This window comes from Pristiophorus japonicus, chromosome 3 (assembly GCF_044704955.1).
Source record: "Pristiophorus japonicus isolate sPriJap1 chromosome 3, sPriJap1.hap1, whole genome shotgun sequence".
Classification (NCBI taxonomy): Eukaryota; Metazoa; Chordata; class Chondrichthyes; family Pristiophoridae; genus Pristiophorus; species Pristiophorus japonicus.
The window spans coordinates 313,729,510-313,749,259 of NC_091979.1; the positions used below are offsets into that span (position 1 = coordinate 313,729,510).

Below are 19,750 nucleotides of genomic sequence, written 5' to 3' on the forward strand. Positions count from 1 at the left end.
ATTTTGAAAACAGGCGTAAGTGGCCGGACACGCCCCCTTTTGAAAAAAAATTCTGTTCCAAAGTGAAACTGTTCTAACTGACGAGAACTGGAGCAAACTAAATGGCGAGAATTCCTATTTCTAAGATACTCCGTTCTACACCAGTTGCTCCTAAAAATCAGGAGCAAATCATGTGGAAACTTGGGGCCATAGAAACGAGGTGCAGGAGCAGGCCATTCGGCTCTTCGAGCCTGCACCACCATTCAATAAGATCATGGCTGATCATTCAACCTCAGTACCTCTTTCCTGCTTTCTCTCCATACCCCTTGATCCCTTTGGCTGTAAGGGCCATATCCAACTCCCTATTGAATATATCTAACGAAGTGGCCTCAACAACCTTCTGCGGTAGAGAATTCCACAGGTTAACCATTCTCTGAGTGAAGCAGTTTCTCATCTCAGTCCTAAATGGCTTACTCCTTATTCTTAGACTGTGACCAATCTATATGCAGATTAAAGTCGCCCATGATAACTGCTGTACCTTTATTGCATGCATCCCTAATTTCTTGTTTGATGCCATCCCCAACCTCACTACTACTGTTTGGTGGTCTGTACACAACGCCCTATGATTTTTGGCTGGAGTTAATGAAAAATGTGCTGTATTTGTTCGTGCAACATTCAGCTCCTCTGTAGTGACAATTACATGCTGTAGGGATAGTTACATTGTACATTTGATTAACGGATTCCCCTCACTGAAAAAAATCCCAGAAGAAAGAACTTGTATTTATATGGGCTGAATGACCTCCTTCTGTGCGGCATCGTTCTATGATTTACATCTCCAAGGCGTCCCAAAGTTCTCCACAGCCCACAAAGTACTTTTGAAGTACAGTCACTATTGTAATATAGAAAAATACAGCAGTCAATTTGCACACAACAAGGTCCCACAAACCTACAATGAGATAAATGAGCAGATAATTTGTTTTTTTCAGTAAAGTTGGCTGAGAGAATAAATGCTGGCCAGGGTATTCGGAGACCTCCCCTGCTCTTCTTCAAATAGTACCTACTACGTCCAACTAAGAGAGCAGATAGGATCTTGATTTAACATCGCCTCTGACAGATGACACCTTTGACAATGCAGCACTCCCTCATTACTGCACTGAAGTGCCAGCCTGGATTATAACCTTAAATCTCTGACTCGGCTTGAACCCATTCCTAATCACCTTCTACATAAGAACATAAGACTTAGGAACAGGAGTAGGCCATCTAGACCCTCGAGCCTGCTCCGCCATTCAACAAGATCATGGCTGATCTGGCCGTGGACTCAGCTCCACTTACCCGCCCGCTCCCCGTAACCCTTAATTCCCTTATTGGTTAAAAATCTATCTATTGTGATTTGAATACATTCAATGAACTAGCCTCAACTGCTTCCTTGGGCACAGAATTCCACAGATTCACAACCCTCTGGGAGAAGAAATTCCTTCTCAACTCGGTTTTAAATTGGCTCCCCCGTATTTTGAGGCTGTGCCCCCTAGTTCTAGTCTCCCCGACCAGTGGAAACAACCTCTCTGCCTCTATCTTGTCTATCCCTTTCATTATTTTAAATGTTTCTATAAGATCACCCCTCATCCTTCTGAACTCCAACGAGTAAAGACCCAGTCTACTCAATCTATCATCATAAGGTAACCCCCTCATCTCCGGAATCAGCCGAGAGAATCGTCTCTGTACCCCCTCCAAAGCTAGTATATCCTTCCTTAAGTAAGGTGACCAAAACTGCACGCAGTACTCCAGGTGCGGCCTCACCAATACCCTGTACAATTGCAGCAGGACCTCCCTGCTTTTGTACTCCATCCCTCTCGCAATGAAGGCCAACATTCCATTCGCCTTCCTGATTACCTGCTGCACCTGCAAACTAACTTTTTGGGATTCATGCACAAGGACCCCCAGGTCCCTCTGCATGTTGTAATTTCTCCCCATTCAAATAATATTCCCTTTTACTGGTTTTTTTTTCCAAGGTAGATGATCTCACACTTTCCGACATTGTATTCCATCTGCCAAACCATAGCCCATTCGCTTTACCTATCTAAATCTCTTTGCAGCCTCTCTGTGTCCTCTACACAACCCGCTTTTCCACTAATCTTTCTGATTCAGAGCGGAGTGCTACCACTGACACAAGGTTGGCACTTTGAATGCTGACTTTATTTTTGATGGAGATTTTCAATCTCAACAGTAAATCAGGACTCAACCTGCCGTCAGGACTCAAAGAAGAAGAATATTCAGCAGCAAGCTGCTTGACAATTAACAATGATCCAGCTGGTAATGGAGCCAGAAACCAGCAAGTGTTGCACTCTCTAAACTGTTAATATTTAATTACACATCTCCAAAATAAGGTCCAAAATTCACATGTTACTCTTTGTCCTTTTGATTGAAGCACTTTGGACAACAAAGAAATTCATAGTAAAAGAGTAAAAGAAATGACAATAACCTATTCAAACCTTGGTTAGACCACACTTGGACAGTTCTGGTCACCATATTATAAAAAGGATATTGAGGCACTGGAGAGGGTGTGGAGAACACTTGCAAGGTAGATACCAGAAATGTGAGGGTACACATATCAGGAATGGATGAACAGTCTGGGTCTCTTTTCTCTTGAAAAAAAGGCGGCTGAGGGGTGACCTAATAGAGGTCTTTAAAATTATGAAAGGTTTTGAGAGAGTCGATAGAAATTGTTTCCACTTGTGGGAAAGAGCATAACTAGAGGCCATCAATACGATAGTCACCAAGAAATCCAATAAGGAATTCAGAAGAAACTTCTTTACCCAGAGTGGTGAGAATGTCGAACTCACTACCATGAGGAAAGGCGGGAAGTGGCTCGAGTGGAGCATAAACGCCAGCATGGACTGGTTGGGCCGAATGGCCTGTTCTGTGCCATATATCCTATGTATGTAATCCTATGGATGTAAAATACTATATCTTTAAAGAAAAACACATTAAATAGCACACAAAGACAATTCCAACTGACCATGCCTGCATCTCTTTATTTCTAATATCCAATGATAAACATAGAAAATAAGCCATTCGGTCCTTCGAGTCTGCACCACCATTCAATATGATCATGGCTGATCCTCTATCTAAACACCATATTCCCGCTTTTTCCCCATACCCCTTGATGCCTTTTGTGTCTAGAAATCTATCTATCTCCTTCTTAAATATATTCAGTAACTTGGCCTCCACAGCCTTCTGTGGTAGAGAATTCCACAGGTTCACCACCCTCTGAGTGAAGACATTTCTCCTCATCTCGGTCCTAAATTTCCTACCCCGTATCCTGAGACTGTGACCCCTTGTTCTCGACTCACCAGCCAGGGGAAACATCCTCCCCACATCCAGTCTATCCAACCCAGTCAGAATTTTATACATTTCAAATGAGATCCCCTCTCATTCTTCTAAACTCCAGTGAATACAGGCCCCAGGAATCAATCTAGTGAACCTTCGCTGCACTCCCTCTATGGCAAGTATATCCTTTCTTAGGTAAGGAGACCAAAACTGCACACAATACTCCAGGTGCGGTCTCACCAAGGCCCTGTATAACTGTAGTAAGACATCCTTGCTCCTGCACTCAAATCCTCTTGCAATGAAGGCCAACATACCATTTGCCTTCCTAACTGCTTGCTGCACCTGCATGTTTGCTTTCAATGCCTGGTGTACAAGGACACCCAGGTCCCTCTGAACATCGACACTTCCCAAGCCTGAGCTAGGCAGAGGCTCTAGAATTGAGTGACTGTACATCTAGGATAAATTTTATGTTGAGAACACAGGAGAAGCACTTTCAGTAATGTAGCTTTAGGCAGTAAGTATGAAATTCCATAAAATATAGTAAACTCAGAAAAGCTGAAATTTTAAGTGCACTGCATAATGGATATAAGGGATGATTTTAATCTTTAGTGGTTTTCAATAGGAAGACACTCTATCTGGCTGTGGATTAAGCATAAATTAACCAACACGTGTATTTAACATTAAACAAGTAAATAAACAGTAAACAGTACAAACAGAATATTTATAGAAATTACAAACTGTCCTATTCTCATATTGTCAAAACACAGGATGCTTCTCCGGGTGTTCTCACCATAACATTTATCCTAGATGTACAGTCACTCAATTCCAGAGCCTCTGCCTAGCTCAGAATCTCCACTGCCTTCCGACTGACAGCTGACTGGGATAAAGTCAGCCACAGTTATGACATTCATAATCCTTTAATGATAGCCAACTAAAAACTGTATTTCTCATAACCACACTACTTAGAACATTTGCAGTCTTTAAAGACAGACACAAAGGGTCCAAATTTGGCCCACCCGTTTTTTTCGGCGCACTCACATGAGATGCACTGACTTCCTAGGCTCAAAACAGCAGCAAAAAGATGTTCCCAGATTCTGGCCGCTCTGTTGACTCTCCCGGGGCTTGGCGCAGCGCGGCGATTCCATTGGGGGGGGGGGGGGCGGAGCTAGGGCCCTGCGTGTGAAAGAGTGCCGACAGCGCTGCACATGCGCATTGGAGTGTTCGCGCATGCGCAATAGCGAATAACATTGGCAATCAGCCAGTTCCCTGTGCTCTCCCGCCCGCACCTAGCCCTGGCTGAGTGGCCTCCCGCACCGGCCGGCCAGCCCGCTGTCCGTTGATTCCTGCAGCCAGCAGCCTGTCTCTTCTGGGAGCCTAGCCCAGCCTGTCTGTGTTCTGCGAGCCTGTGGCCAGTTCCCTGTGCTCGCCCGTCTGGTCATCCCATCCGCACCTATCCCCGGCCAAGTGGCCTCTGACTTCCCGGGCCCAAGTTAGGAAGGTAGGACTTAAGTTTTATTTTTTATTTCTTCTTGATGGTTTTTATACTTCTTGAATGTTATTGTGCTTTGTTTAGTGCTTTGTAAGGTCCTCTCCGCTTCCCTTCCCACCCCTACATCTGGCTACCTGCGCTGATTTCTTAACTCTCCGCAAGGGCTTTCTGTGCAGCCACAAGTGGTCACATACGCTGGCCTAAGTTAGTTTGGAGCAACTATTCGCTGTCCAAAGTGGCTTAAATGGCCAAAACTGGCATCGGTGGCTGGTAACATCCCCTTTTGAAAAAAACGAATCAAAACTAAAAAAAAATCCTAACTAACTCACTTACACGGGTGCAAATTGAATGTCCAGAAAAATCAAGTTGCTCCAAAAAAAAAACGGAACTACTCCTAAGCAATTTTGGGCCCAATGTTTCTGGGCCTAACCTGAGCCTCCTGTGCATCAGTAGATGCAAATGAATAGCTTGGCCATTGAAACATAATCAAGACATCCCGCTTCATCGTGGCCATGTACTCACATCATTGGCGGACCTATGATTCTCTAAATGTCAGGGTGTGGGTCTAGATGGTCCAATGGCCTCCTTCTTTGACTATTATTCTTTATCAGCCAGCAGAGAGTTAATTTCTCCAGCTGAATCTGGCTTTGATCCCGAAGCTATCCGAAAAAAAGAAAATAAACAACTTGCATTTTTATAGGTCCTTTCATGCTGCCAGGACATTCCCAAGTGCTTCAGAGCCAATGAATTACTTTTGAAGTGTAATCACTGTTATTTTGTAAGCAAATCAAGCAGCCAATTTGCATACTGCAAGGTCCCACAAACAGCAAATGAAAGAAAAGACCAGCTCTTCGGTTTTGATGGTGTTTGTTGAGAGATGAACTTTGGCCAGAAAACCGGTAGAGTTCCCTGCTCTTCTTTGAATTGCGCAATGGGATCTTTTACGTTCACTTTCGCGGGGCCTCGATTTCACGTCTCATCTGAAGACAGCCCCTCCAATAATGTGGCACTCCCTCAGTATTGCATTTAGGTGTCAGCCTAGATTAAACCGGTTATGGGGCTTGAATTCACACCCTTCTCACTAAGAGGCAAATGTGCTGCCACTTAAAAGGATTACATGTTAATATAATTCCTCAAATAAATACATGTAATTTTTGTCACAGTCCGAATATAAAATTACATTTATGTTGAGCTGGAATTATTAACTTTAAATATCGTTGTTAATCATCTGTACCAAAAACCCAGCTCAGTGATTGTTGAAGATGTGTGACTCCTGTACCTGAGAGTTCCAATGCCATGTCCATCCAGATCCACCATTTTGAGAAGGACCAGTTCTTTGTCCGTATTATCCACCATTTTGAGAAGGACCAGTTCTTTGTCCGTATTTGATTTGTACCTACATAAATTACAACATTTAAATAAATTGACAGTCCTGATTTCATTTTTTTTTTACATTTATTTAAATTAAAAAATTCAATCATTTTATTCCGAGTCTTCAAACATCTGATACAGAAAAATGCAACAAAATAAAAGAACGTTGTCTCCCATTTTATTTTTTGCAAATCCTTTCAAGCTGATTCTCAAGAGCATTGCATCTCAGACTGGCTGGAAAGCAATAACTGGAACCTTGGTAAAGAGATTTTATCATTTTAATTGAATGACACTGCTCACAGTTAATGCTGTTTCCATTTATAGTGCATTCCTGGAAAACTAAAGGTACAGTCAAGGATGTAAGTTTTTAAGAAGGCTTTGAAGGGAGAGGGAGAGAGAGAGAGAGAGAGAGAGAGAGGGGTGGGGGGTAGGGGGTTAGCAAGCCAAAGTGGGTTTGGAGGGCAGTCGCTGAAAAATATACTCCTGGTGGTGGAGCATAAAACAAGCAGCAATCGAGATTCAGAAGAATGGAAGGTCCGTCAGATTCCCGAGACAGGATGGAGCAAGGCCGTGAAAGCGTTTGGTGATGAGGATCCTGGAACTGACTTTCTGGGACACTCGGGACGATGGTGCTGATAGAAGTACCGGAACTTTTTGTGGGTAGACTCAGGCCACACATTCATTTGAGAAAAGAAGTTATCATGCAGCACAGTGGTGAATTACACTGGTGCTCGAGGATACCATGCCATGCAGTGCTCGGGAAGAGCACCTCATCATCTTCAAACACTCAATCAATTATTTTTGAAGTGCAGTGATGTTAAGTAGGCAAAAATGTCAGTCATTGTGTCAGCAGCATCCCACAAACAGTAATGAGAAAGACTTACATTTATACAGTGCCTTTCATAACCGAGACGTTCCAAAGTGCTTTAAAGCCAATTAAATACTTTTAAAGTTACTGTTGTAACATAGGACACACAGTAGCCAATCTGTACACAGCAAGATCCCATAAACAGCAATGTGATAAAGACCAGATAATCTGATTTAGAGATCTTGTTTGCAGGAGAAATTATTGGGAGAGAACACCCTTGCTCCTCTTCACAATAGTGCCATAGGATCTGAGGGGGCAGACGGGGCTTCGGTTTAACATCTCATCGGAAAGACGGAACCTCCGACGGTGCAGCACTCGCTCTGCACTGGAGCTGCAGCCGAGATTATGTGCTCCTGTCTGTGGAGTGAGATTTGAACCCACAACCTCTAACTCAGAGGCGAGAGTGCTACCAACTGAACCACAGCTGACACCTAAAGAACTTGTGTTCAGGCCAACTTACACGGCAGTTTAATGGAACAGATGTGACTGTTATTTTTTTTTAAATCACGGATGAGGCATTGATGACTCTGGTAGCTGCTCTGAGCACAGATTCAGATGTGTCGGTCTGCAGGCTGTTGGTATGCCGCCTACTACATAAAAAATGGAATAACATGAATTCTGATCTGAGTAAAATTGGAAAACGTGCATTCTGCAATTCTAATATTTTCAAAAACAATTGGGATAGTAAATAATTAGGAAATCTCGTTAAAATGAAATAGGTTTAATTTTTGAATGGCAGTAAATACGGGAGTTACATAAGAACATAAGAATTAGGAACAGGAGTAGGCCATCTAGCCCCACGAGCCTGTTCCGCCATTCAACAAGATCATGGCTGATTTGGCCGTGGACTCAGCTCCACTTACCCGCCCGCTCCCCATAACCCTTAATTCCCTTATTGGTTAAAAATCTATCTATCTGTGATTTGAATACATTCAATGAGCTAGCCTCAACTGCTTCCTTGGGCACAGAATTCCACAGATTCACAACCCTCTGGGAGAAGAAATTCCTTCTCAACTCGGTTTTAAATTGGCTCCCCCGTATTTTGAGGCTGTGCCCCCTAGTTCTAGTCTCCCCGACCAGTGGAAACAACCTCTCCACCTCTATCTTGTCTATCCCTTTCATTATTTTAAATGTTTCTATAAGATCACCCCTCATCCTTCTGAACTCCAACGAGTAAAGACCCAGTCTACTCAATCTACCCCCTCATCTCCGGAATCAGCCTAGTGAATCGTCTCTGTACCCCTTCCAAGGCTGGTATATCCTTCCTTAAGAAAGGTGACCAAAACTGCACGCAGTACTCCAGGTGCGGCCTCACCAATACCCTGTATAGTTGCAGCAGGATCTCCCTGCTTTTGTACTCCATCCCTCTCGCAATGAAGGCCAACATTCCATTCGCCTTCCTGATTACCTGCTGCACCTGCAAACTAACTTTTTGGGATTCATGCACAAGGACCCCCAGGTCCCTCTGAAACCCAGTATGTTGTAATTTCTCCCCATTCAAATAATATTCCCTTTTACTGTTTTTTTTTCCCCCCCAAGGTGGATGACCTCACACTTTCCGACATTGCATTCCATCTGCCAAACCTTCGCCCATTCGCTTAACCTATCCAAATCTCTTTGCAGCCTCTCTGTGTCCTCTACACAACCCTCTTTTCCCACTAATCTTTGTGTCATCTGCAAATTTTGTTACACTACACTCTGTCCCCTCTTCCAGGTCATCTATGTATATTGTAAACAGTTGTGGTCCCAGCACTGATCCCTGTGGCAGACCACTAACCACCGATTTCCAATCCGAAAAGGACCCATTTATCCCGACCCTCTGCTTTCTGTTAGCCAGCCAATTCTCAATCCATGCTAATACATTTCCTCTGACTCCGCGTACCTTTATCTTCTGCAGTAACCTTTTGTGTGGCACCTTATCGAATGCCTTTTGGAAATCTAAATACACCACATCCATCGGTACATCTCTATCCACCATGCTCGTTATATCCTCAAAGAATTCCAGTAAATTAGTTAAACATGATTTCCCCTTCATGAATCCATGTTGCGTCTGCTTGATTGCACTATTCCTATCTAGATGTCCCGCTATTTCTTCCTTAATGATAGTTTCAAGCATTTTCCCCACTACAGATGTTAAAGTAACCGGCCAATAGTTACCTGCCTTTTGTCTGCCCCCTTTTTTTAAACAGTGGCATTACATTAGCTGCTTTCCAATCCACTGGTACCTCCCCAGACTCCAGAGAATTTTGGTAGATTATAACGAATGCATCTGCTATAACTTCCGCCATCTCTTTTAATACCCTGGGATGTATTTCATCAGGACCAGGGGACTTGTCTACCTTTAGTCCCATTAGCCTGTCCAGCATTACCCCCCTAGTGATAGTGATTGTCTCAAGGTCCTCCCTTCCCACATTCCCGTGACCAGCAATTTTTGGCATAGAAACATAGAAACATAGAAAATAGGTGCAGGAGTAGGCCATTCGGCCCTTCGAGCCTGCACCATCATTCAACAAGATCATGGCTGATCACCCACCCCAGCACCTCCCCCCCACGACCCCCCAGCCACAAGGACCACATCCAACTCCCTCCCGAACACATCCAATGAACTGGCATCAACAACTCTCCGAGGCAGGGAACCCCACAGGCCAACAACTCCCCGAGTGAAGAAATCTCTCCCAATCCCAGCCCCAAACAGCCCCCCCCCCATCCCAAGTGCGTGCCCCCCCCGCCCCCGGCTCCGGACCCACCCAACACCGGGAACACTCCCCCCGCACCCAACCCGCCCCGTCCCGTCAGAATCCTTCCCAAATGCCGAACACCACCGGATGTCGAGCCCCCAGCCCCGGCCACCCCGGAGCCACGCCCCCGCGACGCCAATCACACCACATCCACCAACCGCCATCTGCGCAGTCAACCCGTCCACCCCACTCTGAACACTCCCCGCACCGAGGCACAGAGCCCCCAGGCCCGCCCCTCCAACACACTTCGCCCCCCCCCCCCGCCCCCGTCTCCCCTCATCTCCCCTCTGCATGGTTTAGTTGTTTATACTGTACAGCAAAATGTGCATCAGCTCACTAGATGGTGCTATGGTCTGTTACTTTGAGCATTGTGAATGACAGACAAGTGACCCTGAAGGAAAAAAATCAACTAAAAAGAAGAGAGAAAATAATTCTATATATTACTTTGTAGGCTTCAGGATTTGTGAGACTTGAATTTTGCTCATGTATGGACATCCTTAAAATTATTTATGTTCTATTTAACCAATGAATATACAGATACTTCCGGGCATAATCCTTTGATAATATATAATATATTGGTAATGCACATGTAAATTCGTAATGAAAGAAAATCTGCAAGTTATTTTCACGGATAATTCAATAACTATCTCGAGCATCATTGACTAATTGGCCTGTAGTTAAAATTGCTCTGCTTACAGTATTTGCATTGCTTTCACTCCGCATATGGGTTAGAAATGATATTTTTTCACCAAAATTACAGTTTTCGCTTCACTATCAGGCTGTAAATTCAACCTTTAATTTGCGCAGCGATAAAAGTCGGCACGAGGTTTCGCAGCGCTAACCGCGAATTTCGGCAACTTTAGTCCGAGGCTGATACCACTGCGAGAGACGCCTCGGGAGGGCGGAAAAACAACTCCCCAAAAAATTGGGGAAAAAAACCCAAAAAATTTCAGAAAACATTTACAAGACGCTTGTCTATCGAATCGCTGCAAAAGAATTCATAAATAAAAGCTTTAATTTACCTTTTAGCAGGTCTTCATACTTACCGCTGTTGGCAGGGCTGCTACGGCAGGTTTTTCCCCCGTCGGCGTTCTGACCGCGACTGCGGAAAGAGCCAACTTTCTGGCGAAAACGCTATTTCGACTGTTGCACGACGGCACTCCTCTCCCAGCGGTCCGTGGAAAGTGCCGTCGCACAAAGGTGCCCGAGGATCCTGCCGACCGGGTATTTGTCAAAAAGGGTAAAATATCAAAAACCCCAGTCGCAAAATCGCCAAATTTCTATCGACTTCCTGGGTCCTTATCAGCTGTACCTGAGCCCAATATTCATTTGATTCCTATTCTCATTAGGTACCTGTCTCGCTCTCCTTCTGGGTTCTTCAAGTAAGAATACGGGCTCCTGTTCATGCCGCTGCCTTCTACTTCACCCTTGTTTATAAATATTTTTCCTGCTTTCATATTCTTGTGTGCAATATCAATGCTCTATAGGGAAAGGGAATTGAAATGATAAGCTTTTATAGCACATTAACCCAGTGAAGACCAATATTGTCCAAGTTACACTGTTTGAGGTAAATAATAAAGGATTGGAAAGGATTTTCAGAGTGTCTGGAAAAGGAAGTTTGCATCTGTGATCCCGCATTGAGAGGTCCTAATTTTAACCAGACCATTGGACTGGAAACAGCTACTTGTGGGTAAATCAGTGTCGGAACAGTGGGAGGCATTCAAGGAGGAGATCCGGAAGGCTCAGGCCAAACATGTGCCCTTAAAGAAAAAGGCTGGGAAAAATAATTCTCTGGCCCTCTGGATGTCTATGGACTTACAGGGGAGGATTAAGAAAAAAAGGGACGCTTATGTCATATATCAGCGGCTAAATACTATAGAATCTTTAGAGGAATATAGAAAGTTAAGAGGCAAAATTAAAAAGGATATTAGGAATGCTAAGAGAAAGCACGAGAAATTCTTGGCCAGTAAAATTAAGGAAAACCCTAAGATGTTCTGTAAACATATTAAGAGTAAGAGGGTAACTAAAGAAAGGGTAGGGCCTATTAGAGACCATGAGGATAATCTTTGTGTGGAGGTGGAAGATGTTGGTAGGGTTCTTAACGAATACTTTGCATCTGTTTTCACAAAGGAAAAGGGGCAATGCAGATACTGCTATCGAGGAGGAGTGTGATATACTGGATGAAATAAATATGGTGAGAGAGGAAGTATTAAGGGGTTTAGCAGCTTTGAAAGTAGATAAGTCCCCAGGCCCAGATGAAATGCAATCCAGGCTGTTGAGCGAAGTAAAAGAGGAAATAGCAGAGGCCTTGACCATCATTTTCCAGTCTTCTTTGGATCTGGGCATGGTGATGGAGGATTGGAGGGCTGCTAATATAGTACCCTTGTTTAAGAAGGGAGAAAGGGATAGGCCGAGTAATTACAACAGGCCTGTCAGCCTCACCTCAGTGGTGGGAAAATTATTTGAAAAAATTCTGAAAGACAGGATAAATCTACATTTGGAAAGGCAAGGATTAATTAGGGACAGTCAGCATGGATTTGTTAAGGGAAGATCGTGTTTGACCAATCTGATTGAATTTTTTGAGGAGGTAACCAAGAGGGTCGATGAGGGTAGTGCATACGATGTAGTATATATGGACTTTAGCAAGGCTTTTGATAAGGTCCCACATGGTAGACTGATCATTAAAGTTAAAGCCCATGGGATACAGGGCAAAGTAGCAAGTTGGATCCAAAATTGGATTGTAGGTTGGAAGCAAAGGGTAATGATTGATGAATGTTTCTGTAACTGGAGGGATGTTTCCAGTGGGGTTCCACAGGGCTCAGTACTGGGTCCCTTTCTTTTGTGGTATATATCAACGATTTAGATTTGAATATAGGGATTATGATTAAGAAGTTTGCAGACGATACTAAAATTGGCTGTGTGGTTGATAATGAAGAAGAAAGTCATGGGCTGCAGGAGGACATCAATCTACTGGTCAGTTGGGCAGAGCAGTGGCAAATGGAATTTAATTCAGAGAAGTGTGATGTGATGTGATGCACTTTGGGAGGGCTAATAAGGAAAGGGTATACACATTAAGCGGTAGGCCACTTAATAGTGTAGATGAACAAGGGGGCCTTGGAGTGCTTGTCCACAGATCCCTGAAAGTAGCAGGCCAGGTGGATAAGGTGGTTAAGAAGGCATACGGAATGCTTGCCTTTAATGGTCGAGGCATAAAATATAAGAGTAGGGAGGTTATGCTCGAATTGTATAATACTTTGGTTAGGCCACAGCTGAAGTACTGCGTGCAGTTCCAGTCGCTGTATTATAGGAAGGACGTGATTGCACTAGAGAGGGTGCAGAGGAGATTTACTAGGATGTTGCCTGGAATGGAGAACCTTGGTTATAAGGACAGATTAGATAGGCTGGGTATGTTTTCATTGGAACAGAGGAGGTTGAGAGGAGACCTTATTGAGGTGTACAAAATATTGAGGGGGCTGGACATAGTGGTTAGTAAGGGCCTATTTCCATTGGTGGAGGGGTCTATTATGAGGGGGCATAGTTTTAAGGTGGTTGGTAGAAGGTTTAGAGGGGATTTGAGGGGGGCTTCTTTACACAGAGGGTTGTGGGGATCTGGAACTCGCTGCCTGGAAGAGTGGTGGATGCAGAAACCCTCACCACTTTTAAGAGATGGTTGGATGGACACTTAAAGTGCAGTAACCTGCAGGGTTACGGACCTAGAGCTGGTCATTGGGATTAGACTGGATGACCTTTTGTTGGATGGCGCAGATATAATGGTAAGTACTGCAGGGAATAGAATTCGGCAGGGTGATCTCCTCGACTAGTTTCGATCACCTGGATGGGTCAGAGAGGAATTTTCCCAGATTTTTTTCTCCCTAAATTGGCCTGGGTTTTTAAATCTGTTTTTTGCCTCTCCCAAGAGATCACATGGCTCCGGTTGGGGTGGAGTGTAGAATGTTTCAGTATAAGGGGTGTCGCAGTTGTGTGAGGCGGACTGGTTTGGGCTGGGTGCTCTTTGCCTTTCCGTCATTGGTCATAGGTTTATATGTAATCTTTAAGGCTGCTGACCAAGGGCCATGTGGCTCTTTGTCGGCCGGCGCGGACACGATGGGCCAAAATGGCCTCCTTCTGCGCTGTAAATTTCTATGTTTCTAAGAGGGGTTTAAACTCTTCCCAATTGAGAGAGTGTTAAAGTCAAAGGGCAAGTTGGTCTATATTGTTCTCCCACACCTCCTCTCCGCCCTACTGACTGGTAGAACAGAGGCATTGGAAAAGTCCTGGGGTAAATACATCTGCGTGTCCTCAAGAAATTATCTTGACAGAAGGAAATATCAAGGGGGAAAATGCAACTCACACTTGGGCAAATACTACATTTTAAAAATAAATTCCTTCCATTTAATTTCGTCCACCAGGATTAAACTTTTTAAAACATTTTTTTTTTTAACAAAAATTATAGTAATTTTATATGTAAAGTAATTCAATATTACATCAACTGTAATGTTCATAAGGATTAATAGGAACAGGAAATGGTCATTAGACCCAACAAGCTTTTTTCATTTCACTTAAATTAACATCAAATTGAAACATAAGATAATGAGGGGGCTCGACAAGGTGGATGCAGAGACGATATTTCCACTCATGGGAAACAAAAACTGGGGCACATAATCTTAAAATAAGGGGCCGCCCATTTAAAACTGAGATGAGGAGCAATTTCATCTCTCAGAGGGTTGTAAATCTGTGGAATTCTCTGCCCCAGAGAGCTGTGGGGGCTGGGTCATTGAATATATTTAAGGCGGAGATAGACAGATTTTTGAGTGATAAAGGAATAAAGGGTTATGGGGAACGGACAGTGAAGTGGAGCTGAGTCCATGATCAGATCAGCCATGACGGAGCAGGCTCGATGGGGCCTTATGGCCTACTCCTGCTCCTATTTCTTATGTTCTTATTAAATGAAAGCAATAAGCTTTCCATTATCTGAGAAGAATAGGGGCCAAACTTGGTGAAGGCCAAGTCTCACCCAAGTGCCGTCCAAAAGGCCGTCGATGACCGGGCGGCACTTTGGGCGGGAAATTGATGAAAAATAATTTTAAAGTTGGGTCAGCGGCAAACAAGCAACGTACGGCGTCAGACTGGGCGGGAGCTCCCAATCTCGGCGGCCAAAGCTCTTGCCGCTGAAGTGCTGCCGAGAATGAAGACAGGCCCACAGAGGGTCAAAGACATTCAAATAAAAATGATTGGGGAAAAAAAAAAATTACCCAGAAGACCTTCAGGGGAACCCATTAAGGTAAGGCGCTGTGAAAAAAAAAATTATTAAAAAGATCACTAATCTTATTTTTCCAGTTTTTAAAAAAAAACTTACCTTGGGGGATTAGACCAGCCTCCTTGTGGCGGTCCTTCCCCCTGCTGGCGCTGACTCCCGCCAATTTGGCATCTCGGCAGCCCGGTGGTCACTTGCACCACTTGACCGTCCGTTGACGTCAGCCAGTGGTTCCCGGCAGTTCTCCACACCCGCCCGTTCCAGCACAAGTGCAAACTGGCATTGGGCGCATCCCGGAGAGGAATGCGGGCAGATCTCGGCGGCAGTCGCCGGCAGTGGGCATAAAGGCCATCAATTTCAGCCCCATAGTTTTTCCAATTTGCTATCATCACCGTATTTCTGAGTGGTGATAGCAGTGGATAATTCAGGAACGATTCCATTGGAAATGTATTAGGCTGCATTACTTTTCCAGAAATCTAATCCTAGAAACATTATTTTCTTAAGTGTAATAATTTATAAAGTGAAAATTTGTTGCCGTCACAAACTACCCAGCAATGACGGAGAGTTGATCATGACACGAAATTAGGCTACTTTGTCAATGATGCATTATGCTTCAATCTCTGTGACACAGCATCCACAGGGTTAAAAAGCAGGTGTACTCACACAAAATGGCCCAGCGTGATTTGATACGACAGACGGAAAGATGGAAAGACGGGTGGGCGGAAAGACGCTCAGGCGGAAAGACAAGTATTTATATATAGCACCTTTCACGATCACCGGATGTCTCAAAGCGCTTTGAAAGAAGAACATAAGAAATAGGAGCAGGAGTAGGCCATACTGCCCCTTGAGCCTGCTCCGCCAGTCAATACAATCACGGCTGATCCGATCATGGACTCAGCTCCACTTCCCCGCCCGTTCCCCATAACCCCTTATCGTTTAAGAAACTGTCTATTTCTGTCTTAAATTTATTCAATGTCCCAGCTTCCACAGCTCTCTGAGGCAGCGAATTCCACAGATTTACAACCCTCTGAGAGAAGAAATTTCTCCTCATCTCAGTTTTAAATGAGCAGCTCCTTATTCTAAGATTGAAGGTAAGAATGAAAGAAAGAAAAGAGAAAGAAAGAAAGAGAGAGAGAAAGGAGAAAAAAAGAAAGAAAGAAAGCAAGGGAGACAGAAAAGGAGAAAAACTTGCATTTATTTAGCAACTTTCCTGACCCCAGGCCCTTTACAACCAATGAATTCGTTTTGAAGTGTAATCACTGTTTTAATGTAGGAAACGCAGCAGTCAATTTGCGCACATTGCATTGTCCCACAAACTCCAGGGCTGTTGACCCGAAACGTTAACTCTGTTTTTCTCTTTACAGATGCTACCTGACTCGCTGAGATTTCCAGCATTGTCTGTTTTTATATATATATGATAATGATATGTTTTAGTGATGTTGGTTGAGGGATAAATATTGGACACCATGGAAGACCCTTCTGCTCTTCTTCAAATAGTGCCGTGGGATCTTTTGCATCTGCCCGAGGGGGCCTCGGAGTAACATCTCAACCAAATGACCTTAGCCTTGATTATGGGCTCAAACCTCTGGGGTGGAACTTGAACCCAAGACCTTCCACCTCGGAGGAGAGAGTACTACTGACTGAGCCACAGCTGACACCTTAAGAACCTGCGTCCAGGCCAACTTACACGGCTGTTTAATGTAATAATCATGACTGTTATTTTCTGTCTTCTGACGAGGATGGTTAAACTTGTAAGAACTAGTGTTGCTTCTGTTCACTTATCCACTTAATGGTTACTAACTGTGTTTGGCAGTTTATAACCTGAGTCGTCAGTGAATTGGTAATTCTATAGCCTTCAGATGATATAATCTGTAAACTGCAGTACAGTAACAAGGATTTTCTCTTTGATCCTTGCTCTTCAGACCTCTATATTGGGCAAGAAAAGGCATACTCTAGTTGATAGGAAGCAAGGGCTCACCTGAGAAAATATCTATCCAAATGTTAACAATAACTATCTTGAATGGCAAATCTTTAAATTAGATCACTAAAAACTTTCTTAATTGGTAGATTATTTGCAGCTGTACCTGATTAAGTTAGAATGGTATCAAACACTAATCTACCTACATAATTACAGTCTAACCCACAGAGTGTGTGGGAAGGTGTTTCACATTGAGCTCACATGCAAAATGATCAAATTTGCAAAGCACGACATATCAAACATCATTGACAAGAAACAACAAATCATAACTGCAAGTTGCTGAATTTTTTCCAAATACCACAGAACAGATAGGAAAGCCATCAATGAAGAATCAGCAAATATTCTAGGGAGTTATGAGAGTTTATTTGAAAGTTATTAGTCACTGAAGGGAAGCAATAATAAGCCCCTACCTCTTTGAATGTGAAGTGGTTTTAATTTTAACCTTCCTTCCCTCAGTCCCTGGATCTCCTTCCCAATTTCACTTTGTGGCTCAGAAGAGGACCAGGCTAAGCATCACAACCACTCTCCAGACTCCAAGTTTCAAGGAGCAGGGTGGCTCAGTAGAGGCATGCTGGATCCATAACCTAGAAATTGATGGATCAAAACCAACCCAGTAACAACTTTAAGTGTCAGTGTAGCTCGGTTGGTAGCATTCTTGTTTCTGAGTCAGAAGGTTGTGGGCTCAAGCTTCACGACAAATGTGAACACATAATCAAGAGGACCATTTCAATGCAGTAATGAGACAGTGTTGCATTTTCAGAGGATGGATGCAATGTTAATCTGAGGTCCTGTGTACCTGCTCAGGTGGATGTAAAAAATTCATGACAGAATTTGAAGAGCAGGGAGGTCTTCTGGTGTCCTAGCCCACATTCTTCCCTCAACCAGCATCATCAAAGACAGATTATCTGATGACTTATTCATTTACTTTTTGTGGGACATGGCTGTGTGCAATTGCCAACATAATAGTGACAATATTTCAAAAGTAATCTATTGATTATGATACACTTTGGAATGTCCTGAGAGATGCCATTTAAATGCAAGTTGGTTCTTTCTTTATCCATGAACAATGCCATGGGGGATTTGTCCTAAGATACTTCAGATCCACATTTTACTAGTTATTCAATATCCACTGGCAAATGATTGTGTTTGGACTTGAAATGATAAACATTACACTTAAATATATGACCATTATCACACACTAAAATAGAGAGAGGAATGTCTCACCTTTATTATGCCATTAATTAAAGCATTGATGGATGGTTTGATGTAGCCTTTACTTGTGATCAGGCAGAGAGTGTACTGAAAGTAGCCTGCGGGGCCGGAGTGGGTGTGAGTACCACTCAAGACAACATTGTCTTGTCTGTAGAGATTCCCGTATTTGCTCTTCAGTCTTATTAGAACCTAAAAGAAGCAATGGTATTCCTGTTAGTCATAAATTACATCATTCGCTTTTTGAAAAGATTATCGTTGTGCTAAACTTATTGATGATCTTTTTTGAATCTCAACAAAAGACAAAATATGAAGTTAAGAAACTAGAAACTTTGTTATTAGGCATAAACTGATCAGGCACTGACATTTTGTTCTATTTAGAGCTTCCTGTAATTTTATCAATATGAAATAATGGGACATCAGGGACATGTAATAAGAAGTGTGTGTTGATCAGGATAACAAATGACACTGCTTTTTTTAATACAAACATAGTAGAGTGGAATAACTAAATATACACAGACAAACATGAAACAACTAAAATAAGATGTAGATGCACAATTCAGTCAGATGCTAAGAATGCAGCACAAGTCTTGCACAGAACACAAATGTTAGCCATTAATCAAGTTGGTGGATACTGAATGTTACATGAACTGATTTTAGCCTCCATTAACAACACATACTGAATGCAATGTTTTCTTATTGTAAAGCCTGGATGATATTATAGCTGCACATGCCCAGAAAATGTATTCTACTTTCTATATTGTAACCCCACAGTCGCTCCATGTGCAGTGTTGTGCATTCTCGCTGATTTTTAGACTCAAGAATTGCAAGGAGAACTCTGGGAGCCAAAGGCAAAGGAAATAAACATAATATTCTGCTCCATTACTTTCAATGTTCAGATAGCGACAAAGCAAAATCTACTTCCATACTGCCCAGCAAACAGAGTCAACAATAGCCTGGGAAAAAAAAGGAGATTCTGGGACACATTTAAAAACCCAAAGTTTTGTCCAAAGACTAATCGAACCATCTAGTAGCTGGTTCCCTCCGAAGTTTCCCTCAGGATAGCTGGTGCTCGTCCACACACAGTTTTATCTGGTGAAGCGAATGATTAGAGATCTTGGGGCCGAAACGATCTCAACCTATTCTCAAACTTTAAATGGATATTTAATGCATAAGCTTCAATGGAAAGATTAAACAGATTATACTGCCCTCATGGCAACACGGAAATGCAAGAAGTCTTTTCAGCATAAAACCTGGAAACAAGCAAGCAGCCCGTGAAGATATAATTAAATATGTTCATACTTGCACTTGTGGCAACAATGCGGGAGAAATTCAACTCACTCCGGTTCCCGCTGAAAAATGGGCAGTGCAATACCGAGGTGTGCCTTAAGAAATCGGCCTGAGGCCCATTGAAAAGTGGGCCAGGGGCCTGATCTGCACAGAACCGGCGAGATGCGGACACCTATCAGGCATCCTGATGCAGCTTGCCAGTTGGGACCCCGAGGAACTTTGGCCTGTTCCAATGCCACAGGTAGGT

General features: G+C 43.3%; 1 protein-coding gene across 1 annotated transcript in view; it reads right to left on the reverse strand.

Moving 5' to 3' along the window:
• The window catches only part of asah2 (N-acylsphingosine amidohydrolase 2), a 121,090-nt gene that overhangs the window by 81,380 nt on the left and 19,960 nt on the right, over positions 1-19,750 (reverse strand). The window contains exons 4-6 of the mRNA XM_070875059.1: positions 18,229-18,405; positions 11,126-11,253; positions 6,075-6,191 (exon numbers count right to left, since the gene is read on the reverse strand). Of these exons, the coding sequence (XP_070731160.1) occupies positions 6,075-6,191; positions 11,126-11,253; positions 18,229-18,405 (422 nt within the window). The remainder of the gene's footprint in view (positions 1-6,074; positions 6,192-11,125; positions 11,254-18,228; positions 18,406-19,750) is intronic.